Genomic DNA, 23,892 nt, shown 5'->3' on the forward strand with positions numbered 1-23,892 from the left:
TAAATAAAAGTACTCGCACTAACGGTAATGTTCTGGGTGCATGTTCTCCCGTGTGTCTGCTGCTCTTTTAACTTTTTTTGTTGGAATGGTCACAGTTTCAGTACGGCTCGAAACTCGAACGGAAGTGGAACAAACGAAGCGGAAACCCACACGATACGAATATGGAAAAACTTTTTCATCAACAACAAAATATAATCATGGCAATTTGGTCAATGTAATAATATACAGCTATGACTAATTGTAATTACAACTTGCGGCGCGCTTGAACTGAGCACACTTCAGTTCAGTTCAATTCAGAATTTCGAGTCTCGTGTCTGTTTTTTTTTTTTTGGCTGCATTCAAAGTCAAGTGAAATTTTTGTCGGTATCTGTTGCGGTCGGTTTTTGTTGGGTTTTGTCGGTCTCGGTCTTTGTCTAAAGGATTTGCACAAAGCACATTAAATTTTTGGACTTTGCTAAGATGATGACTGCGTGAAGAAATCAATAAGACAGGCAAGACGAGGCGATGAGCAGCAGCTGCCAAAGCATTGCAACGGCGGCCAGCAGTGCCGCCACCACAGCAGCTGCCGTCTCCATCTCGGTGTCCAATGCCACCTCGGTGGGCAGCCTCATTGCGGCCGCCTGCAACCTGCAGCAGCCACCGACGTCGCACTATGTCAATGGAACGGGCAGCTTGGGTCGCCTCAAGTTTCATCACAAGAGTCTCGATGCCAGCGATGAGGAGCTTGAGTATACGCAGGTATGTGGCTGACATTATAATTGAAATGGAAATTGTAATTGAAAATGTGGTGAGGTGGGGAGAGAAATATAATGTCAAGCCTGGGCTTCGGTTTGGGTTTGGATTTGGGCTTGGTCTTGGGTGGCTGTTGGTTATTGAGTCATAATGCGATGTCCTGCAGCGTTGGCTCAATTGAAATTGTCTTGCGGCGTGTGGCATTGATGGTGGTGGGTGGGTGGTTCGTGGGTGGTTGCTTGGTGGGTGATGGCTGCTGCTTGTTTTGTAAGTAGGGGCTGTTGGGTGGTGTTTGGTGTTTGGCCAGCCGTCGTCGTTGTCGTCGCCATATCGCTCTCTCGCTCTGCATATATTGTATATGCCCCATCGTGAACGTTGGTGGTGGCTTTTATCGCACTCCGGAGTGTGGGTGAAAACCTCCTCAGCTGTTTAACCTCTTTGCTCGGCTCATTGCCAATGAATGGAGTTTACGCTTCGTCAGGCACATGGCCAACCATCAACCGTCAACCGTCAACAAAGCTAACGCTAGCTGCGCCCCGCCGATCAGCTTTAAATTATTCAATGCCCCGGAAGTAGCCATACACATTCTCATTCACCCTGACCCCAACATCGTAACCCCAACCTCAAGTTAAAACCACACTTCTTGTTCAACTTTTTAATTCAATTATGAATTTATGACATTTTTATACCCTGTGTAGGTGTTAAAGGGGTATTATAGTCAGGGTAAAGTAAATATATGGCTAATTAAATTTTTTGTCATAAATTCGTACCTCATTTGGTTATCTAGATAATGTCTCTTCTTATGTCATCACTCTGTATTTCATCTCCCACCTTTGCTTTCGACCACTCTGACTTCTGCCAATATGATTATTCGGGTCTCTTTTTTTTCTGGTTTTCCTTTTAAAAATTTTCATTATTTTTTAGCTTTCCTCTCTCACATAGTTATTTTTATTAGGTTTACTATTTTCTATTTTGTTGTTTCTCTCTTCCAATGCATATATCTGTATATATGTATGAATATCTTGCCCTTTCTTCGTACCTATAATTTGTGCTATACTTTTTATGTTCTATCATTCTACTATTTTTGGTTTCAAATTTTTCTTTTTAATTTCTTTTTCTATATTCCTCTGTTTTTTCCCTTTCATGAGTCTTTATAAATATGTCTTCCTCTTCATAGTTTGACTTTTCTGTATTATTCTCTCATTTCTTATTCGGCCTTTCTATTTCCTTAACACTTTCTCCTTTTCCAATATTTTCCTCATTCTCCCTCTTTCGCTTTTTCCTATACATCTCACATTTTCATTATCCTACGTTCTAAATTTTGATATACTCCCATTTATCATTAGATCTCAATCTTAAAGCTTTTATAATTTTGAGATCACTCAAACATCCATAGACACCACTGTAAACATAGACACCACTGTAAATACAGTGCGCTCTGTGCAGTTGATCACTGTGTCCACAGGCGACCGCAGACAAGGAGCTTAGACATTTGCATTTAATTTGCCATCATTTGGCTGAATAGCTTTAAAAGCGGCCATCACAAAGTGCAAGCCACTTCCTATTTTTCTAGTGTCTGCTTTCGATTCCCCTTCCCTGCTCTACCTCCTGCTGTTGCACACTTTCTCCCTTTCGCCTCGTTTCCCGTTTCCCAGTTGAAGCAATAAAGGATTAATGAAAGGCCGAGGCTTCTTCTCGCTTAGTGGCGCTGTCTGTTTATCTGTAATGTGTGTGTTTAGTTTTGTGGGCAACTTGTTTGCCGTTGCCTATTGTCTTGGCTCCGTTGATGCCCCGAGGATGCCCAGTGAAAGTGTTGCCTGCTCATAGCGTATTCATGGGAAAACTAGCGACTGGGTTGGACAAACATCATTTTAATGCTACAGCTGGGGGCAATTTGGTGTGCCACATCTTGGTTAAATAGCCGCACAGCTCTTTAATTAACATGCTTTTTGTCCTTTCTTTCAGTTGTCGAAGTCCACACACATCCTTGGACGCTACAAGTCGGAACGCTTTCTGGCCTCCAAGCCAGATGAGGATCGACGACGTCGCACCATCATTGTGGAGAAGAAGAACGATTCCTATGGCTTCACCCTGCAAAGCTATGGCATCCATTACAAATGTGACGAGGAGCTGGAGATGATAACCTATGTGGACTATGTGGAATACGGTGGCCCAGCGTATCGGGCTGGGATGCGGGAGGGCGATGTGATACTCTCGATCAATGGCAACGATATGGAGAAGGCCGATCACAAGACCATTGTGGAGTTTATCAAGAAATGCGACATGAGAATGCGCATGGTTGTGCTCTTCGAGGATTGTGTGCGAAAGGTTAATTACTAAAGATTTCTTGTCGGGGATTACTTAACTGAATTGTCTTCTACTTCTAGGTGGATCTGCATATGAGGTATATACAGCTTCAGACCTTGTTGCAGCAGAAGATGAACGAGCTGGAGCGTGTGCATCTGCGTGAACGCGAGTTGCTCGAGGGCAAGTGGAAGACGCACAGTTTGCCGGCACGCAAAAAGGCGAATGCCAACACTTCGCCCAGCGATGCTGAAGGCATCTCACCCACAGAGTCAACGGCAGTCGAGGCGGGTTTCTATCGCCCCGCGCTGTCCACGGAGGATGTGCCAAATTTGGCGATGCGTCAGCAACCGATTATAATACCGCCACCAGCGCAATTTATGCTCACCTATCACTATCTGGATCCCACATATCGCTATGTGCTGCGACCCACAACGCACGGCAATGCGGACAACTATATTGAGGGCGGTGTGATTGGTTTGCAGCGCAGCAGCAGCAGCATCGATCACCAGGTCACCCAACAACAGCAACAGCAGCAACATTATATGATGCAGCGCACCGAATCGCTGGACACGAATACCGCCAGTCAGGGGACGGCGAGCACCACGCAGCAGTATCACAGCGCCAGCGCAGGTGGCGGGGGGCGGTGGGGGAGCGAAGCCACCGGCGCCACCACCGAGGACCTGTGAGAAGCACAAGCCGCCTGCGAAGCCGCCAAAGTTGGAGAAGTCGAAGCATTGCCATGCCGGACACTCGTGCAATCCCTGTGTGGGTCACTTTCGCTGGAAGTCTTCCGATAAGTCAGCCGAAAAGTCGCACAATAATAATGGCGACAACGTTAGCCTCGATGCCTACGATCTGGCCAGTCCCCTGCTGCGATACGCAGTGTGTGCCCAGCAGGCGTCGCCATCGCCAGCACAAGGAGCACGTGCACAAGCACAAGCATCGCGAACGCGAGCGTTCCGAGAGCAAACACTCCACCGCCTCGCGTGGCAATTCACAGACTCAACAACAGCACGCCTCACCCAGTGCAATGGAGGCCAAGGCGATTGCCGCTGAGCGGCCGACGGGGGGACATCATCATCATCACCATCATCACAGGCATCGGCATGATCAGACGCAGCAGCCGGCAACGCAGTCGCATCATCACTACCATCATCAAACCCCTCAAGGGCACTCGCAAACTCAGTCCCAGGCGGGAAGCGTGCGTTCGCGTTACTTTGACCTGGCCTCGGGTTTGGCCAGCCATTGCAGTCTGCACTCGTGTACGTCGAGTGAGTTTGCGCCAGCGGATTCCGCCTCCTATACCACCTCCATCAGCACGGACACACTGTTCTGGGATCCCAAGAGCGATGCAGCGCAGCAAGCATCGCGTCAGCAGTCGACCAAGTCGCGTCAATCGTACGAACAGCAGCCAACTCAACAGCAACAGCAACAGTTGCAGCAACAGATGCATCAGCAACAACAGCAGCCGCATCCACATGTGCATGCTCATCACCATCATCAGCAGCAACAGCAGCAGCAGCATTATCATGTGACCACCACACAGATGCAGCCGTCCCAGATCTATCCCAACACCATGACCTATGTGCAGAAGCCCAAGTCGTGGGATAATCTGGCCAACAAGGCGCTCGTCGGCCAAAGCTATGGCTATGGCTATCTCGATACGGTGGCCATGACGCCACCCGTGAAACTCCAGCTGGCCCAGCAACGTCATTCGATGCCCCGGCGTAATCCCTATGGACGTTTCTCCACCTACGGCGATGTGGAGAACTATGCACCGCCACCCACTGAGTTTGTGGGTGAGCTGACAACCACCACGACCACAACGATCACAGCCAAGTCCACGGAGGAGTTGCTGGCTGCATGCGATTGCCTGACGCCGCAGCAGCAACAGGCGCTGAAGGCTGCTCAATATCAGTTGAGTCAGAATCAGAAGTTGTCGCATCACAACACCTGTCAAATGGGTTACTATTCGCATCTGCCCAGACCCACGGCCGATGTGGGCATCTCAGTGGGTCAGCAGCCCCACCAGACGACGCCATCGAATAATGGTTGCGATGTGTCCACAGTATCGGAGGCGACGCGACTGTAAAGCGGGTCTCTTTGATCAACCGTCTTTTGAGTGGAGTTCACAACGAATACACTCGCTATAAAATGCTCAATATATACACTATATATATATATAGACACATATCCATCATTCATTTGTAAACTTATGTGAGCATTCAGTGTGAGACTCCGTGAATACTTGTACATCGAAATAATTAGCAGCCAAATTTTTTAAACTTTTAACTTGCACTTCCCAAAGAGAACATATTCCATTTTACCGATTACCGATTACCACAGGAATCGGACCAGATCGATATACATACGAGTACGATACATATATACGATAACTAGACGCATTGCAGTTACGAATTTTTGTTTTCGGATTTTTTTAAAGACTGAAAGCTACGCGTATATTTTAAAAGAGAGGTTTAAGATCTGGCGTCAGTAAAAACATAAGTAGTTGAAATACTGTAATACTTATAACAACAACAACAACAACAAGAAGAAGAACAACCAAAATGCATGTAGTTATTGTTTTTATCACAATTATATATAAATACGTATACTTAAATATTTATTATATATAGATCAATTATAGATCTGAAATACTGATATCGAGCAATGTAATTTATTCATTGTGATACTTATAGTGTGCAATGATTGGGCACTGAAAATCTAAGAGTGTATCTTTGGCATGCCGAAGCTTAAATCGCCCTTGCAGAGAAGCATAGTTTTATAAATATATTCAAAGGATATAGTAGTCAAATTTTGAGAAAATTTCGTAGTTTTATATTCGAACGATATGGTAGTAAAATTTTGAAAATATTTCGAATAGGACAATATATCAAATTGATAGCTTGTAGATTTTGTTCGAATTAATCTTTGAACAATCGTTCTTATGATAGCTATATGATATAGTAAAGCGATCTGGCCAATGCTGGTATATAAAATGATATTATCCGAAGTTTCATTTAGATAGCTTTAAAACTGAGAGACTAGTTTGCATAGAAACAAAAGGTCAGAACGGACATAAAGAGAGAAAAATAGTTAATTCCAAATTCATGCTTCCTCTGCTTGGGTAGAACAAGAACCATTTTAGTGTATTGTATGATTATTTGGATAAACAAAAAAACATGGCGCTTTTTATGTAATGCTAATTGTAAATGTTATAGTACTTTATGTAATGCAATAAAAATTCACTGTGTGTTCATGTAGTATGACTCATAAAACCAAAAAAAAACCAAACGAATCGAACAAATCAAAAATGTTGCACAGCTTCATGAATGTTTGTAGAGTTTTCACATTTGAAATGTTAACGGCAAGTCTACACTCGACACTCGTGGCAATCAGATGTTTTTGGCAGCGAACAACCCCCGTTTGGCAAACTGTCAAAATAAGCGCCCTCTGGCGGCGTGACGTGCGCACTAAGGCGAGCTGTCAGTTTTTGGGCAAAAAATCAATAACAACCCCAACCCCGAACCCCCTCGTTAAAAATGTAAATGCGAAAAAATTCAATACTGTGCAGCCATACACGACGGCCACAACGCGTTTCTTTCATTCACCGAATTTCGTTTTTGGCACCCCAAAAGAAATTATTCCCCGATATTCGCAATTAGTTTTGGATCAAACCCATCAATTGGTAATTTGATATCACACAATAGAATTGCATACAAAAATCCAAGCACCGCCAAAAAAAGAAGAAAATAATAAAAATAACACACACGCAAAAAAAAAAAAGGAGAAAAGAAGTGACAAAACGAAGAGCCCCCAAAGTGTGTGTGTGTGTGAGCGAGAAAAGAAAAGTGCGTGAAACGAAACGTGAAACGCGCTAAGCGAAAGGCGAAACGATTTCCTCTGCTTTGCAAACCGGCAAAAAGAAAAGAGTATATATTTGGTATATAGTATAGGGTAGATAGTACAAAGGGGCAGTGAAAGTGACATGGCAAACGCGTAGTTCAACCAACCAACAAAAAAAAAACACGAAAAGAAAAGAAATATGCTAGGTGTGGCAGCAGTGGCAGTGGCAGTGGCAGAAGTTGGAGCTGCAGTGCATCGCTGCTAGCGAGGAGCAAAAAAGCCAAAAAGCTATCACAGCCGAAGCCGGTTGGAGGCAACGCAACTCTACAAAGACGGAGACGGAGACGGATAGAGGCACGGATAGCAAAAGATTCTTGGAACAGTTCAGATATCGGCATCGGCCACGGTGACAACGAGAGGCAACGGCAACGTCAGCGTCAACGTCAACGGTGGCGGCTGCTGCTTGTTGTGTTGTTGTTGTTGTTGTTGCTGGCAGCGGCAGCGGCTGTGGCAGTGGCAGGTACAACAACAATGATAAGGTAAGTTGTGTTGAATGCACATTAAAAACAATTTGCAAATGGCGCTTCAAGGGAAATCATTTTTGGTTCTTTTTTTTTTTGTTGACAAGCTGTCAAGCTCTTTGTTGGTAATTTAATTAATTCTATAAATACAGTTTTGCGAATCAGTTGCGAAAAATGGCAAAACTGCCTTAAGAAATGAAACGAAACAAACCAGCAAACAAACAGCAACAAGAACAGAAAAGAAGAAAAAAATCGAAATGTTGAACTGAAAGTTTTTCCGGCAATTCACTTTAGACAGACAGACAGCTTCCTTTTCACAGTTCGCATCCTGGCGAAGGCAAAGGCAAAGGCGATGGCAAGGAGCGAGCGCATTGCATTAGAAATATGTACTACGACGTGTGGCCTGAGGCAAAGTTTTGTGTGTTGTGTTGAATTCTATAATTTGTGCGCTCCTCTTTTAATATATATAAATAAAGTTAGCAGCTGTCACAGAAAAGAGCACACAAATACTTTTGTGTCTCATCTACTATATATAGTATACTATATATGTAAAATATATGCTTACATATGCTCGATTGTTAAGCTAAAGTTGGGTACTGTGCGGATGCAAAAGGACAACATCATTATCAGTGTCAAAATGCCATTAAATGTGTAAATGTGTAGCCTACAATGCCTTTGAAGGATTACCCACACTCACACACACACACATACACCCGCTTCATGCTTGTTTACTCAGAGCAAAAAAAAAAATGTACAGAAAAAATAAGTATTAAAAACAGGGAAAAAAAAGAAATGTGCAGCTTTGTCAAATAGCAAAAGCGTTGAGAGTATGGAGTGCCAGCGAGTAATATTTGTTGGAGTGCTGGCGGGCATTGAAAACACATATACACACGCACACACATACACAGAGAGACGCACGCACACATGTGGGCCGCTTGGCAGTTAGTCAAAAAGCGTTGCCTCTGTTCTCCATTCTCCATTCTCCGTTCCTCCGTTTCTCGGTTCTGTTCTGTGCTGTGGCTCGGCTGTCTGGCGTTGAGCGCCAAAGTGCGTTGCATACTTTTTTGCGCGCTTTGTTTGACTAGGATTGGGATTTTCCAGCAGTTGTCGTCATCATCGTCGTGCACAAGCACAAGCAACAACAACAACTACAACTAGTTAAAGCAGCCAGTTGAGCAGACCAACATTTTTTTTTTTGCTTCTTACAACAAGCAGCCAGCTGCCAGGCGACAAAAATGTCAAAACTCTCAGACTAATATGTATACTAAAGCATAAATAGAACTGCAGTTGGTGTAAAGTAATCAACAGCTTGCAGCCATAAATTAAATGTGTTTAATTTAATTTGTTGCATGTACTGCACCAGCTTTATAAGTAAGTTGTGTGTGTGTGTGTGTTGGAGCAAGAAACGAGGAAGCGGGGCATGTGTTAATAAGCATCGGCAGAGTGGCAACGACTTTTGCTTAGTATTTGTGTTTTTTCATTTCCGGTTTCCACATGTTGACATGTTGCTGCTGCTGCTGTTGCTGATGATGATGGTGATGGTGATGCGAGTGATGAGGGTGATGGCATTGATGATGATGAAGTCAGCAGCCGACCAGCAGCAGCAGCAGCAGCAGCAGCTACTAAAGCCAGCCTGAGTTAGTAGTTAGTGAGTGAGTGAGTGAGTCAGCTTGTTAGTTTATCAGCTTTGTTTAGGTGTCTCCACGACACACACACACACACACACATACACACTCGCAGACAGACACACTCGTTAGGCCTCGTCTCGTCTTGTCAACGTTCATGTTCACGTTGCGTATGCGTAATTTTCATATTATGTAATTTTGACTTGTTAAATGAACTCTTAATTTGATTAGGGCGCCATAATTATGAAGTGGCGCCGCTTCACTCACAATTCAGAGTGACGCATGTCTTTCTCAGCAGCAGCAGCAGCTTCCCTTCGAAAACAGCAGAAAGAAAAAACTGTGTTTACTCTGCACTCTTCTTCACTCTACACAGGCAGGCGATGCTGTCTCTGTTGCTGATGAGCTCATATTGAAAGTTTTTTGTGTGTGAGCCAGCGACCTAGTTTGGTCAAACCCAAATCAATGTGGTCGCTGTGGCGCCATTTTGCACTAACCGAACGAACGAACCTTGTGTGCAGCCTGTTGGCCACCTTCTGCCTCCTGCCTCCTGCCTCCTGCCTCCCGTTTCTTTTAATTATGATTTTTTCTATTTTTTGTTGAACTATTTTCTCTTTATGGTTTCGTTTTTTTTGTGTAAATGCTGACTTAGTCACCTGGTCGAGCGTTATTAATTGAGCTTTTGATGCATAGCTGCTGCCAATTGTCTTCCCCTCGCTCTCTCTCGATTTCTCCCGCTCCAACTCAATCCCTGTCCAGCTGTGCCTCTGCCTCTGCCTCTGTCTGACTGTGCACTTAAAAGGCTACGTAATTGTTTTCGCCAAATGGAAATTTTAATTAAATTTCAATGTGATTTCGAACTCGTCATATTGACTTTAAATATTGCATCATCCGGACATTGTCTCGACTCAGTCTCAGTATCTAAATTTATTTATTTTTGTAATAAATTTATTGTTTTGCGCTGGCATAAAAATTAAAAATTTAATAATGACAGCAGCAAGCAATAAAATTGCCCATTAAGCATACGCCGCTTTGGCATTTATTGTATCCACGACAACTGGAGAGGCATCAACATCATTATCGTCATCATCATCTTCATCTTTATCGATAGCTCAATGAGTGACTGCAAAATAAAAAAAGAAAGAAAGAAAAATCTCATGTAGACATTGCTCCCTGCTCTGAATATCTATGGGAAATAACAAGCACGAGTATAATAGATACATAACTGCATCGCAGTAGATAGATGGATGGATAGATTGAGATTGAGATTGGATAGATAGAAGCAGTTGTCTGATGCAGTTTGTTTATTTATGACTTAAGCTTGATTTCTAATCTTTGTTCTAGCAAACCCGGTTCGCACACATAACACTTTGGGGCGGCAGAGAACGGCATGGTGAAAATGGAGTCCACTGAAGAACAGGATAGAAAGCTTGTTTTGGAGTTTTGCCATTTGCTAGAGAAATCCAAACAGCTGTTCAACGGACTCAGGTAAGTTGAAAGATGAAATATTCACCAAAAAATACTAATGTATTCCATATTCAAATTCTATAGAGATCTGCCGCAGTATGGCCATCGACAGTGGCAAGCGTACTTTGGACGCACCTTTGATGTCTACACGAAACTGTGGAAATTCCAGCAGCAACATCGCATGGTGCTCGACTCAAAGTATGGACTGAAACGCTGGCAAATTGGCGAGATAGCCAGCAAAATCGGACAGCTTTATTATCACTATTAGTGAGTAGTTCATTTATCTCCTCATTTGAATTTATTAAAATGTATTTCTCATATTATTTGAACAGTTTAAGAACCAGCGAAACAAACTACCTGAATGAGGCGTATCAGTTTTATGCGGCAATCAGAGGACGTGCGTATTATTCGCGTGCCGCCAAAGAGGATCGACCCGATTTGATGGTGAAGAAGCTGCGCTATTATGCACGCTTTATTGTCGTCTGTCTGCTGCTCAAGAAGATGAAGCTGGTGCGGGAGCTGGTCACCGAATTGGAAAAGCAAATACAGGAGTACACAAACACGTAAAAGGCCAACCAAATAACAATTGCTGATCAAGGTTTTTTTTCACACTTTCTCTTTTCGGTATTCACACATATCATTGCAGTTACGAGCCCGAGGATCATTTGGAATGGTCTCTGGTGCTGGAGGAGATTAAGGGGTTCATTAAGGCAGAGGCAGCGGTAGCCGTGCTGCATGCCGATTCCAATCCAATCATATTATCACACAGGTGAGTCGTTGGCACAATCCATTCAACCATCCCGCGTACACTTTGCCCGTGCTTTCGTCGGCGGAGTAGGAGTATGGAGAGCTTGTGGGGAGGTTGTTTGGTTATGGGAGGGTTCGCGCTCTCTCTGTCTCTCTCTCTTTATATTTCTTATTTTCGTTCGAGCGTAGGTATACAAGTTTTGCTTCTGTTCTGTTGCTATCAATTATTTGATTTATTGTGCTTATCACAGAAGACTTGAAAAAAAAAACAACAAAGAAACACTCACCGTTGTCATTCGTCATGCACTTTTCCATGTTTTCCCTCCACCCACACTCACACACACACACAAACACAACACAATGAAATGCAAGCGGTGTATAACGAGATAATAATTCGATCAATTTGCATAGCAATTTTTTTGGGACTCCTAAAAGTATGCTATGCAAATTGGAATTGCAATTTATGACAGTTGTAGTTCGAAGTTAAAACTGTTATACGCAGGTGTATTTCATTGCTACAACACAACTTACATACACACACACACAACGTTATCATTTCATATGTTCTCCCCCATATAAACATACACACACAAACACATACATCAACACACACACACATACACCCTTCCCCCCATATCACCTCATTAGTGCGCCACATTCTCAATTCTTCTGTGAAAGCACGGGCCCCCGCAATTTGCTTGTGGACCAGCACATCTACAACGACTTATGGGCAGTGGTTCCGGTTCTAGGTTATCACCGCTAACGACGCCGCCGTGCGAGCGTTCCCCGCACATGACCCTCAGCCTCCAGGAGATACTCATTGTGGGCTCAGCCTGCGAGCAGGCCAAATTCTCCGAGCTCACCATGGATATGTTTAGGTAAGCAAGCGATCAAGCAATTCGAAATATAATGTATTAAGCGAACTTTTCTTTAGGATGCTGCAAACATTGGAGCGTGAGCCAACGGAGTCGGCCACGAATCCACTGAGCATGTCGCATGGGCTGCATGGACACGACGCCAGTCCGGCGGCTAGTCGCATACCACCATATGGAGTGCCGGGATCCAAGGGATACTTGGAGAATGGTCGTCATTATCGAGACAATCCTCATAAATATTTACTATACAAGCCTTCGATTAGTCAGCTGCTGGTGTTTCTCGCCAGCGGCTTTAAGGAACTGCCACTGGGTGGTGCTTTACTTTTGTACATGTCAGCGGACGGCTGTTTCTCCACCACCAAGCATCCCGAGGACTGTGAGTAACCTCTCACGTCATATTCAATTCATCGACTAATTTAATTTTGATCCCTTAGATGGCTATGAGCTGGGTGGCCTGGCCACCAGTGTGAAACGCGATAGCGTCGATGGCGGCGGTTTGTCGTGTCGTGGCAAATCATACAAGGAGAATCATTGTCTCTATCCGGGTGATCTTTATCCGTTTACGCGTCGGCCCATGTTCATCATCATCGATTCGGATAATTCGTTTGTCTTTCAGCACATACCCCGCTACTTTGGCCAGCCGCTGGTCGTCCTCATGTCACCCCAAGATGTGCCGCCCGCATTCCAAGGTATTTTCTATAATTTATCAACTACGATTAGTCTTTTATTTGTATTCTGTATCTTATAGCTGATGTGCAACATCATGGCTCGCTGTTTACATTATTCCTGCACTCTCCGCTCACGGCGCTCTGCTACATTTGTAATGTCGGTGATGTGCCCATTCATCACTGGGAGCGCTGTCAAACCTATGTGGATCGTTTCATCACCGAGGCCTCGCGTCTCGTCACACGTTGTCGCATCGATGAGATCGAACAGGGCATTGGTTTTATTGGTGAGCTTTCCTTCCATGATTCAATATAAGTCTTTTAGACCCTTCATTTATAAAAGAAGTAAAAAAGGGTCTATTAAGTTTGAAATAGAAATTTACATAAAACGTAGAAGAAGATATATCCAACTCTTTGAAGTACATTTACTTTAAATGCTCTTAATTATCGAGTCGATTTGTCACCGTTAGTCTATCCGTCAAGATCTCTATAACAAGTAGACCTTCTAAGTAGTTTACGTTTGTAGCTGTAGGTCTCTAACCTAGTTAGAGTTTTGATATTGACTCCAATTTCATATTAAAAACAACTAAAATCATTTTTCAAGATATAAATTAGCAGGCGTGTAAAATGCATCATTTTATCTTCTTTACCAAAATGTTATTATGATCAGAACATATTGAAACATAGTGAATCGAGGTCAGATATAAAAATCAGAGCCAGAAAGTAATGTAGTTGCTAACTTATTTATTGGAAATTAATATATGTATGTATGTAAAGGGACTCTTTCAGTCTATATCTAAAGGGTCTATCATAGTCTAATCTAAAGGGTCGTAGACTATATCTTAAAGGGTCTATCGCAGTCTTTAACTCAAGGATCTATTACAGCCAAACCTTAAACAATATATTTCTTACACATTTTGTTTTATCTTGTCTTGAAAAAGTGAGGGAAGTGTACTATTGAATTCAGGAAAAAATATTTTTGAACTTCCTCTAAATCCATTTCATCTTTCTTGGCTTTCAGACTCGTCCTATGTTCAGTTCTTTGGCGATGATTTTCTGCGCACACTCATCTTACGCTTCGTCTTCTGTGATGTTGTGCTCCGCTTGCATCGCGGCTTCCGAGGTCGCCACATGCGACCGCGCTGCGAGCCGCAGCTGCCGGCGAATGAGCTTCTCGAGCACCCCTCGCTGTCGCACATCATATTCCAATTGGCATCGGCGCTCGATGTGCGCGGCCATTTCTCCGAGGGTCCCGAGTGCGACTGATGACTTTTTTTGGCCGTAGTCTTAGTTCTAGTCATAATTTTCTATACGCGTCAGCAGTTGATCCAACTTGTATCCTCGTATTGCCTGGACAGACACCTTTCGTTGATACCTTATGTGTATAATATTTTACCGCCTGGTTGGAGCTGGTCTTGGAGATGGAGTTGGACTTGGATTAGCTGGAATGCCAGCTAATTGAAGTGTGCGTGTGTGTGAAACTGATTTAGTTTAATTACTATGATGATGATAATGATGATGATGTTTTGCCGCTATTGTCGAAAAGTGCATATTCAACTTTTATAACATACATACAGAGAAAATGGAAAACACACAACAAATCACATAATATTATTAACATGAACAAAAATACATACGAGTATATTATACCCGATTACTTACGAGTATATGAAATTAATCAAGTAATTAGCTAGTTTTCTTATATAGTGCGTCGCGCAATGGAATGGTCCAATGTTAGTTGCTTAGCATATACATAAATAATGAGAGAAAAACCATATACACAACATAATTAACTATAATTAAATAATACTTGAAATGTACGCAGAATGATGAAAGGGATTTAAGTAACATGTCAAAGAACCTAACAAAACGATAACTGCCAAAAAAAGAATAAATCAAATTTAGTTGGAAATAGAAAACAATGTCGAACAACAATTTTTAATAAATTGAAGCCATTTTTTACGGAGAATTAGAGCAGAAATATAAACAAAAGGAAATTACAAATAATAAAACATTATCATTATACGCAGCGATAAATATTTAGCTTTTATACAACATGACGAGAATAACGGAGATCTATAATTAATAATAATAATAATGAAATCTATTAACACGACACACTATATAAGAAATGCGTTTTTAATGCATTCTCATGCATTGTACACGACGCTCATAACAAATTAATATTAAAAAATAAAACCAATATATATATATATACACAAATATATATATGAAAATAATAATAATTGCATATAGGTATTATTATGATTACAAGATGACTGAAAGTTACTGTTTCAAAAAGCAAAATTTAGCAAATATAATAATTACTTATATACAGATAAAGCTAGTTAAGAACAACACAAAAAAGTAAAATAAAAATAATATACAAAATATATTTTGCGTATGTTAAATAACTTAAAATTAAAAACAAACCCAGCAAAACCATTTTATACGAAGAAAAAAACAAAAAACCTATACATGCAAAATCTATACTTGAAAAGCAAATAAATTAATTCAAATAAAATAATATGAATCACGATTTGGAATTCACACTCAGTTAAAAGAGTTTATGCGTTAATAATACTAAAATGAATCTTTTCTTTCTTTTGGCGTGAACATAGATATCGGAAATGCATCGATAATAATCCCCATAAAGTAATAATAAACAGTTAAAGAGACAAACACACACACATATATGAAAATAAATCTAGTTAAACGCATAGTAAATATATTTATAATTGACAGTTTTTTTTTATCACAAGCCCAAGACAAGATTTTGCTTTACAGTTATTGTTTCTAATATGAAATACTTAAGAATTCTGTGCATTTTTCAAATATTTCAAAAAACCAAAATCCAAAGTAAGCTTTTATAAATTTCGAAATTCTCAAGCAAAAACGTATTAACAATAAACAAAGCGCAAGCGATTAATTATTTTTGAAAGTTCTTAATACTCTTAACATCTTTGTTAACATAAACAAATTGTATAGACTCTTGACAAATTTATTTAAATATTGTACATAATTAATTCTAAAAAAAAACAATACAAAAAGAAATGCTCTTGAAATGGTGAACGAGTTTTGCAAAGGCATAATCATTTCTATTAGATTTTGTACATTTAACAAATTGCATTTACATAAGATATAAAAGAAAACAAAAAGCAAAAACAAAGAAAAAAATGAAAAAGAAAACAGCAAAAATAATAAACAAATGAATTCATGATTAATCAGCAACATTAGCCACACGTAAGCGATACAACAAAACCCACAAAGAGTACATTCAAACATTATCATAAGCAAATTGTTTAACACTATCAGCCATAAACAACAAAAAACAAAAACGATAACAACAAATTTAGCAAAGCCACAAAGAAAACATAAAGAAAATATTATGAAAGTATGGGAGAAAGGGGAGTGTACGGAGTTTGTATGAGTAATAAGAATAAAGCACATGTTTGAAAAGAAAAACGAATACAATATTTCAATTCCCAACTATCTAACTAGGCTAATTGCCCCGTATATTTCTCAATCCAATTACGAAACGAAGAGACGCGTGTAAATATATCTGGTACCCTGATGACACACTTCTCATCGTAGCCATGCGAAACTATTCCAACTATAGTTCGTGATCCATCGTCCAACACCAAAGGTCCACCAGAGTCGCCAAGGCATGGCAATCCTTTGCTTGAATCGGTGCACAAAAAGGAGTTCAGCATCAGCTTTTTATCGCCCTTCAGTTGATCATTCCAAGCCTGTTCGCACTGCTTATTCGAGATTATCTTTACAGTTAGATATTGCAATAAATCAGTGGTCTGCTGCTTAGCCATTAAGCCCCAGCCCGAGACAATTGCCGTTCGACCCACGTACAAAGCTTTATCTTTTCGTTTGGGCAACTTTGCGGCTCTTATGGAGTCAGACATCTTAAGCTCACGCGGCAACTTGATAAGTCCAATATCAAAGGCGACCGTGCCACGATCATAATTTGGATGAACGATAGTGTCACTCTTTTTAATCCACATTTGCACAGAGCCAGCGGAATTTGGTGTTGTCAAATTGACAGCACCAGCGATTACAAGTATCTTTTGTCTGTAAATTTGAAATGGTTGATATATTTTCTTTAAATTTCTATTAATGGGCAACTTACAGAACAGTCTTCGGCTCTTGCAAACAGTGAGCAGCTGTTAGTATCCAACGAGGCGATATAATTGTGCCACCACAGGTGCTTGGCTCCCCTCCAGAGTTGGTGAAGTAGACCTGCAATGCCACCTGGTAGGGAAACTGCTTCAGCTTGGCGGCTGCTCCATTGATAATCCTCAAGCTGCCTTGACTTTGCCCAAGACAGCAGCGAAAGCTCACCAGCAGACACACTATGATCAACTCTAGTTGCATTTGTTTATTTAGACAATCAGTTCGAGTTGAACACGTCTTTTATATACTCTCTGTTGGATATAATTTAACTTACTTTATGGCTCTAAGGCGTGCAGTCGCCTTTGGCTAATCTAAGATCGACGTAAGCAAAAAGTATTTAACGTGCTTGCAGTTTATTAGTAAAACTTGGTTTCTATACTATCCAATATAATATATAATGGATATCTACAACTAAAATTCATATATTATTTGCCACTTGTTACTTCATTGATCGCTTTGATTTTTTAAAATCATTGGCTTAGCTTTCCAAACTTGTAGATAACTTCATGGCGATACTTCTCCTCGGGTCGCAGTATGGTTGAAGGGAAATTCTCATGATTTACGGAGTCAGGAAACTTTTGCGTCTCCAAACAGAAGCCACCATGCTTGGCATAAGCAGCGCCTTCCTTGCCGGCTACCGGATTCTCTCCATTCGCTGTATTTGGCAAAAAATTCGAGGTGTAGAATTGCACTCCCGGCTGATTGCTGGCAATCTCCAACCAGCGTCCACTTGGTGGATGCACCACTCTGGCAATGTTGGTAATGGCAGCTGGTGGCGTGAACTTCACACAGAAATTGTCATCGAAACCCACTGCGGGTTCCAGTTGCTTGAGACGATCGCCCAGTTTGCTGGCAACACGCAAGTCGAAATTGCCGCCGTCCACAAGTAGAATTTTGCCAGTGGGAATGGAATTCGAGTCCGTTTCGGTGATGCCATAAGCATTTATCTGAACCTCATGCTGATCCAGTTCCACTTTGCCTGTTTTATGACCAGCCAAATTGAAGTAGGCGTGATTGGTGAGATTAACGGGTGTTGGCTTCGTAGTCTCTGCTTCCATCACGACATGCAAACAGTTGTCTTCGGTGAGCGTAAATGTAACTGTTGCTGTCACCTCGCCGGGATAGCCTTCATGGCCATCGGGATTGGTGTGCTTCATGCGAACGCCATTGGCCAACACTTGCTCCACTTCCCAGTGAGCTTTATCGAATCCAACTAATCCACCATGAAGTGACAATTCACCTCGGTTGCGAGACACTTGAATCGTTTTGCCATCGAGCACAAAACGGCCATTGGCAATGCGATTACAGACACGACCAATTGTTGCGCCCATATAGGGATTCTGGGCACTCTGATAGCCGGCCAAGTTATCAAATCCCAGCGTTACGTCCTCCACATGACCTTGAGCATCAGGCACTTTGATGCTGCTGATGGTGGCGCCTAGCGTCAATATCTGGACTGTCATTTGCTCCTCATTGCGCAGCGTAAAGCGTCGTATTTGCTCCGTTTTCTTAGTGAATGGATTCACTGCAGCCGTGGCAAAAATATCTTCCGTGACGTTCACCATCTCGTACTATAATGAGTTGTTTTCCGTTAGAGCTGGACTCTTTATCTATATAATACAGCGGGTTGTAAAACCGCATAAACACTTGATATATAATATAATCACTTAGCAAACCAAATGATATTCATATATTATACACATATACAAGTACAAACAGTTTGTTCATGAACAATATGCACTTCAAAAATATTCCATATCAACAAGTGTTGTGCAGCCAACCACAGATACAGACTGAGAGTGGAGCATACTCTCTCCAACCGAAAAGCGATAATCACTGCGCTTACTTATATATCGTTATCAAACCATTGCGAAACTCTTATCAACGATGCAAATAATGTTTATTCTGTACTTTTGCTTGTTTTCATTTTCAATAAACCGGGCGTCGACTAGAGGTGAAATACCGATGACACTATACAACAATCGATTTATTTGAAATTTTGAGTAATATCGATTTTTTTGAGAAAACAGCTGTATTGTTTTACATACAGCTATTATTGCGAATTTATTATTAAATAAAAGCATGCACATCTATTCATATGCTGAAAATAAAAGCAATAAATTATCCATATCTAGGGCTAGTCTTCTTAAGATTTATCGATAGCCTCTACAGCCCACTTGTTACATTTTATAATGTTAAAGTTATAATCAAGGGCTTCTGTTAAGTTAACTAACAGCTGTTTTATTGAGATTCTTAAAAGTATTTAAGCAATTTAAAATGTACTAATTATTTTAGGCACCGGACTTAATTTAATTATACAGCTCTATTTTGGAGGGCAAGTTTCATTCTTTACTTTTCTGCAAAATACTCAAAAGAGACTGCACTTTCACCAATTAAAACTCGAACTCTCTGTTAATAACAGTGCAGCGAAATGTTAACTCTGCGTAGACCAGCAACAGCTCAAAGCGAAGTGACAACTCTATTGTTTACAAAATTAAAATGGGATCGACGTGGCAGCGGGAGCGATTGAATTTATTCGTGCCAATTGCCTTCATTTGCTGTGCCCTGCTAATCCAGACATCCAGCGCACAGGAAGCACAGCAGCCATGGTACGAAAATTTACCCGCCGTCGCTATGGACTACAAGGTGACGTCTCAAACATACAATTCCATTGAACAAAAACAACAACAGTCAATTTAAATTTTGTAATATATTTAAAAAACATACGCATACAGGTGCACATCGATGCCGGTAAGGAGGACTGCTACCATCAGTATGTGCAGGCGGGAGCCACGTTCTATGTCTCGTTCAGTGTAAGTATAAATGAACTCGACGCCCACGTAGTCTCTATTCATATCTCATTTGATTGCCAGGTGGTGCGAGGTGGCGATGGCATGGCTGGATTTGCTGTCCGCAATCCAGCTGGTGAAATTGTGAAGCCTTATCAATGGCAAGCTACAGCAGATTACACAGACCAAGTGTCGCCTGGTGGTTACTATTCTGTCTGCATTGACAATCAGTTCTCTCGCTTTGCTGGGAAGCTGGTAAACATCTACATTACTGTCGTCAAATACGATGCTTGGGACAAATACGCCAAGGAGATTGAAGAGCTGCAGCTGAACATGCAGAACTTCACGGCCACCATTGGCACAGTGGAGCGCAACATCAACGATATGCTGGGCTATCAGGCGCACAGTCGGCATCGGGAGTCTCGAGATTATGCTCTGTTGTTGGACAACAATTCCTACATTCAAACTTTCTCCATTAGCCAAATTATTGTCATCCTAATCACGTGCTCTATACAGGTGAGAATTTGTTTGCTTTGTATTTAGAGAATATCATATTTCAAACGTATTATTTTGTATCGTTTTGCAGGTCTTCTTTGTGCGCAAACTGTTTGATGTTAGAAGCAATTCCAAGAGCCGTATTTAGATGCTAACGAAGATGTTGTCCGTGTGTGTTTTTTTAGCGGCATCACATGCACAAAACTGTAACTGAACTAATACTTTCCCTTTTATGTTTTTATACGTACGCATACATTCACCTTTGCACCCCAAGACATTCATCCATTCTTTTTTACGATACCCATTTCCCTATGATAATTATTTAAATGTTGGCAAAATGAACAAGTGCAAACTTAACAGACTTTAAATACTATTTGTCATTTGAGTACATACAACTTATGTGATAAATGTAAAAATGTGTGAGTGTTTAATTAAATTAAAATTGATATTTTATACATGACAATGTCTACAATGCTATATATACATAACGTTTAAGAAAAAGCTTATTTTTGGGGTTTGTGTATCGACTAAAAAAGCTTGCAGTATCCTTCGAGCTTTACATCAACCATAATAAACAGGCGCAGAAACAGCCGGAGCACTGAAAATGGGAGCATCCAAATAATTTTCCCCCTGATCGTAACCTGGCCGAAGAACGCCCTCGCTGTGGAGCATAGAAGAGTACAAATTAGTCACACTACAAGTGCTGCGAATAACGGATCTTATCTCACCCAAATGCGCGTCCACTAAAGGCCAGATAATTATCCCTTGTGTAGCGATCGAAACGTTGGGCGTTTATTGCGAGCACAAACAATGCGATGCACGCAAACAACTTATATAGATTAAGGCACATCATTATTTAAGAGTTCAATATGTTTCAAATGGAATATTCCGACTTCCTGTCTTTATCAATGTCACAATGAGCCGAGTATCAACCTTGTCACAATCAGGCGCTATCGAGTTCTGTGTTGTCTTTTAAAGAGAGTGGAAGCTATTTATACGTACATATATGCCCAGACATTGGCTAACCAGTCCTAAACGGAACTTGTTTCATCTTGGTCAATATTTATTTCTATTTGGGGCTTTTTAAAAAAATTTAAATAATGCACATTTGGTATCAATATTATTATCATTATAACAAATTGTTATTATTATTTTAAGCTGAAGAGAGTGGCTTCGTTTTAAGCACATATTTATAGTTACAAAACTTGTATTCTTAAACAAGAATAACAATATATTTGTTGCTAATTGGTTCGACGTCAACAAACATGTTTGTAGACAAACAAGTTGTGGGCGCAAAAACTGTGGCTAGGAAATGTTCCACTTAAATAGAGCCGAGAATATGGATCTGTTTCTACAATTTCCTTACAAATATTTCAGTTTCCTACATCATCACAAAATTGCTTAAATTCTTTTAAGTATATTTTGACACATTTTTTCATTTAGCTTCACTTTAGCTATTAAGTCTATGCAAATTAAATCTAAATTGAGTCAATAAACTTGATCTACTTTGAACTTGGTTTGGAGGGGAAAGGCAGATCGTGTTTTAGACTAATTTTAGTGACTCAGATCATTATAAGCGATCGAAATGAGATCCGTTATCGTGTTTAATTGTTTTGCTTACTAAGTTATTCAAGCAATTCCATTTTAATTTATGTGTTCAAAGTGTTTGAAATGTGTACGTGATATATAGATATTTTATAGCCTCAGTATTGTTTAATTTATACATTAAATTGAGATCGGACAGTGTGTTTAGTTACCTAAATAATTTAATTTTAATTGATGCGTTAAGAGTGTCTGAAATGTGTAAGTGCTTTTTGGTTTGTGCCCAATAATGTAGATATTTGATATCATAACTGTTTTTTGATTGACACAAAAAGCAGTATTTATGTAATTATATGATCTTTTTTTTTGATACGTGATCACCAGAGCGAACCTTACTACGAATTTGTCTATGTACAAATATCATAAAATAACCCTACGAACAAAAATGGTTAAGTCATCACGTTCCTGATTGCCCACTGCGATATTTAAGTTACTGCTGATAAAGCACAGTTGCTATTAATAGCTACTATCTATTATGGATCTGATAGTAATGTCTAAAATAATAAAAATCATTTCGCGAAGGTCTGATAGACTTTTGATCTAAGTAGTTGGAATATAAATTCTTAATTCCTAATATTCAAATTTATTCGCAAAATAATATTTTTTTTAGTTTATCATATTATTTTATTTATATTTTTATTTTATTTTATTTATTTTTATTTATATTTTTATTATGATTGTCGTAGTAATGTCTAAAATATCAACAAAATATTGGGTAATTTTTGATTAAGTAGTTTGAATATATTATATTCTCTTAATTCCTAATATTTAAATTTATTTGCAATGTAATATTTTATTATATACATACATATGTACATATGTATATCGTATATTTTATAGATTTTTAATTTTTTATTATTATGAATGTCAAGTAATGTCTAATGTCTAAATTTTTAATGCCTAATATTAAAATTTATTTGTGATTTATTTTATTTTATATACCATATTTATTTATATTTCTATTTTATTTTTTTTATTATTATGGAAGTCAGAGTAAGGTTTAAAATATTTAAAAATATTGGAAGATTTTAGCTTACGTAGCTGTAATATAAATTCTTAATATCCAAATTTATATAAGAATGTATTATATTTTATATATTATATATTTTACTTTATTTTCTTTATGTTTATGTTTTTCTTTATGTTTGTTTTCAATAATTTTTAAAATCCATTTTTTTACAAAAGCGACATAAGCGGTTTGTTTAATTTAGTTATTATTTTTTAAGGCCGTAAAATAATATAGTATTATATGTATATATTTAATAACATGTTGAACACAAATGTAATAAATTTAATATTTTCATAATACTTTTTTGTTCTACTGGTTCAATTACTTAATACAAAAAATAAAATCTAAATCTAAACAAAAAAATATATATATATATATATTTTCAAATTTTATTATTAATTTAATCTAAAAGTTTTTTACAGTCAATCAAAAAGTCATTAATATTCTAATCGATTTGAGGAAGTTTAATGTCAGCTATTTGCTCGCTCTACTTTGTACTTTAAAATTTAGTCTAATCATGTCTCCCTCTAATCATTTTCTTAATCTTATGTAATTATGTGCGCACACACACACACATCTACACATAACTCAAGCTGTCGACATGTTAATTATATCCTTTTTTGTCGACTTGGCGTCCTTTTTGCGGCTAAATCTTGCGCGTCATTGTGGGCACTTGGTAAAATTAAAATGTTATTATGTGTGCGCTTATCTCTGAGGTGGCGGTGACTGCCACCGCTGCCACTGCTGCCGCATGCCACATGCCACCCCAGAGTCTCACACCAAGTTGTCTTGTGGCAAGCAGAGCCTTAAAGTAGGCAACGTTGCATTGAAAACGATGCCACAAATGAGGCGAGTTGGCCCCAAACTAAGAGCCTAATGGCCGCACACACAGATAAGCAGAAGTCGACTTGCGTGTGCGTATGTGTGTGAATGTGTTAGTGCTGGCTCTTTAACTGTTTTAAACGCCATTGTTAAAATATTGCTCATACGCACTTCCGCCCGAAATGGGGTCTTGGCTTGGACTAATGAT

General features: G+C 39.9%; 5 protein-coding genes across 9 annotated transcripts; 3 read left to right on the forward strand and 2 right to left on the reverse strand.

Annotated features, from left to right (window-relative positions):
• The first annotated feature begins 58 nt into the window (after positions 1 to 58).
• Positions 59 to 7,083, forward strand: LOC133843013 (uncharacterized). The gene is given in 5 exon segments (XM_062276361.1): positions 59 to 738; positions 2,698 to 3,060; positions 3,120 to 3,665; positions 3,667 to 3,903; positions 3,905 to 7,083. Coding segments are annotated over 5 exon segments (2,607 nt in total). The 5' UTR covers positions 59 to 504; the 3' UTR covers positions 5,132 to 7,083.
• LOC133843016 (protein SCAI) lies at positions 6,568 to 14,733 on the forward strand. 5 transcript variants are annotated; one of them, XM_062276369.1, is made up of 10 exons: positions 6,568 to 7,424; positions 10,373 to 10,516; positions 10,580 to 10,762; positions 10,828 to 11,046; positions 11,142 to 11,264; positions 11,992 to 12,120; positions 12,177 to 12,493; positions 12,552 to 12,806; positions 12,866 to 13,069; positions 13,804 to 14,733. In XM_062276369.1, exons 2-10 carry the CDS (start codon positions 10,419 to 10,421, stop codon positions 14,046 to 14,048), a joined length of 1,773 nt encoding a protein of 590 aa, XP_062132353.1. In that variant the 5' UTR covers positions 6,568 to 7,424; positions 10,373 to 10,418; the 3' UTR covers positions 14,049 to 14,733. The 5 variants fall into 5 exon arrangements, with proteins under 5 accessions (XP_062132353.1, XP_062132351.1, XP_062132352.1 ...); XM_062276367.1 differs by having other exon boundaries at positions 6,569 to 7,424; positions 11,977 to 12,120; XM_062276368.1 differs by having other exon boundaries at positions 6,571 to 7,424; positions 10,828 to 11,058.
• A 1,525-nt stretch (positions 14,734 to 16,258) lies between these two features.
• LOC133843022 (chymotrypsin) lies at positions 16,259 to 17,299 on the reverse strand. Its single transcript, XM_062276375.1, has 2 exons — positions 16,924 to 17,299; positions 16,259 to 16,865 (listed from the first exon to the last, which is right to left on the reverse strand). The coding sequence occupies exons 1-2, from the start codon at positions 17,166 to 17,168 to the stop codon at positions 16,280 to 16,282; spliced, it is 831 nt and encodes a 276-aa protein (XP_062132359.1). The 5' UTR covers positions 17,169 to 17,299; the 3' UTR covers positions 16,259 to 16,279.
• A 4-nt stretch (positions 17,300 to 17,303) lies between these two features.
• On the reverse strand, positions 17,304 to 18,867 carry LOC133843020 (galactose mutarotase). The gene has a single exon (XM_062276373.1). The coding sequence runs from the start codon at positions 18,530 to 18,532 to the stop codon at positions 17,438 to 17,440; it is 1,095 nt and encodes a 364-aa protein (XP_062132357.1). The 5' UTR covers positions 18,533 to 18,867; the 3' UTR covers positions 17,304 to 17,437.
• A 547-nt stretch (positions 18,868 to 19,414) lies between these two features.
• On the forward strand, positions 19,415 to 20,706 carry LOC133843023 (transmembrane emp24 domain-containing protein B). Its single transcript, XM_062276376.1, has 4 exons — positions 19,415 to 19,613; positions 19,703 to 19,780; positions 19,841 to 20,272; positions 20,343 to 20,706. The coding sequence occupies exons 1-4, from the start codon at positions 19,467 to 19,469 to the stop codon at positions 20,397 to 20,399; spliced, it is 714 nt and encodes a 237-aa protein (XP_062132360.1). The 5' UTR covers positions 19,415 to 19,466; the 3' UTR covers positions 20,400 to 20,706.
• The last annotated feature ends 3,186 nt before the right edge of the window (positions 20,707 to 23,892 follow it).

Source organism: Drosophila sulfurigaster, chromosome 3 (genome assembly GCF_023558435.1).
Source record: "Drosophila sulfurigaster albostrigata strain 15112-1811.04 chromosome 3, ASM2355843v2, whole genome shotgun sequence".
Taxonomy (NCBI): domain Eukaryota; kingdom Metazoa; phylum Arthropoda; class Insecta; order Diptera; family Drosophilidae; genus Drosophila; species Drosophila sulfurigaster.

Bases quoted from the DNA above. Each gene is read 5' to 3' on its own strand.
- LOC133843020 (XM_062276373.1), bottom strand. From the start codon at position 18,532: ATGGTGAACGTCACGGAAGATATTTTTGCCACGGCTGCAGTGAATCCA.
- LOC133843022 (XM_062276375.1), bottom strand. From the start codon at position 17,168: ATGCAACTAGAGTTGATCATAGTGTGTCTGCTGGTGAGCTTTCGCTGC. The intron at 16,866-16,923 runs GTAAGTTGCCCA...TCAAATTTACAG, and splicing joins CAAGAGCCGAAGACTGTTCT to ACAAAAGATACTTGTAATCG.
- LOC133843016 (XM_062276365.1), top strand. From the start codon at position 10,419: ATGGTGAAAATGGAGTCCACTGAAGAACAGGATAGAAAGCTTGTTTTG. The intron at 12,121-12,176 runs GTAAGCAAGCGA...ACTTTTCTTTAG, and splicing joins CTCACCATGGATATGTTTAG to GATGCTGCAAACATTGGAGC. The intron at 13,070-13,803 runs GTGAGCTTTCCT...CTTGGCTTTCAG, and splicing joins ACAGGGCATTGGTTTTATTG to ACTCGTCCTATGTTCAGTTC.
- LOC133843023 (XM_062276376.1), top strand. From the start codon at position 19,467: ATGGGATCGACGTGGCAGCGGGAGCGATTGAATTTATTCGTGCCAATT. The intron at 19,614-19,702 runs GTGACGTCTCAA...ATACGCATACAG, and splicing joins CCGTCGCTATGGACTACAAG to GTGCACATCGATGCCGGTAA. The intron at 20,273-20,342 runs GTGAGAATTTGT...ATCGTTTTGCAG, and splicing joins TAATCACGTGCTCTATACAG to GTCTTCTTTGTGCGCAAACT.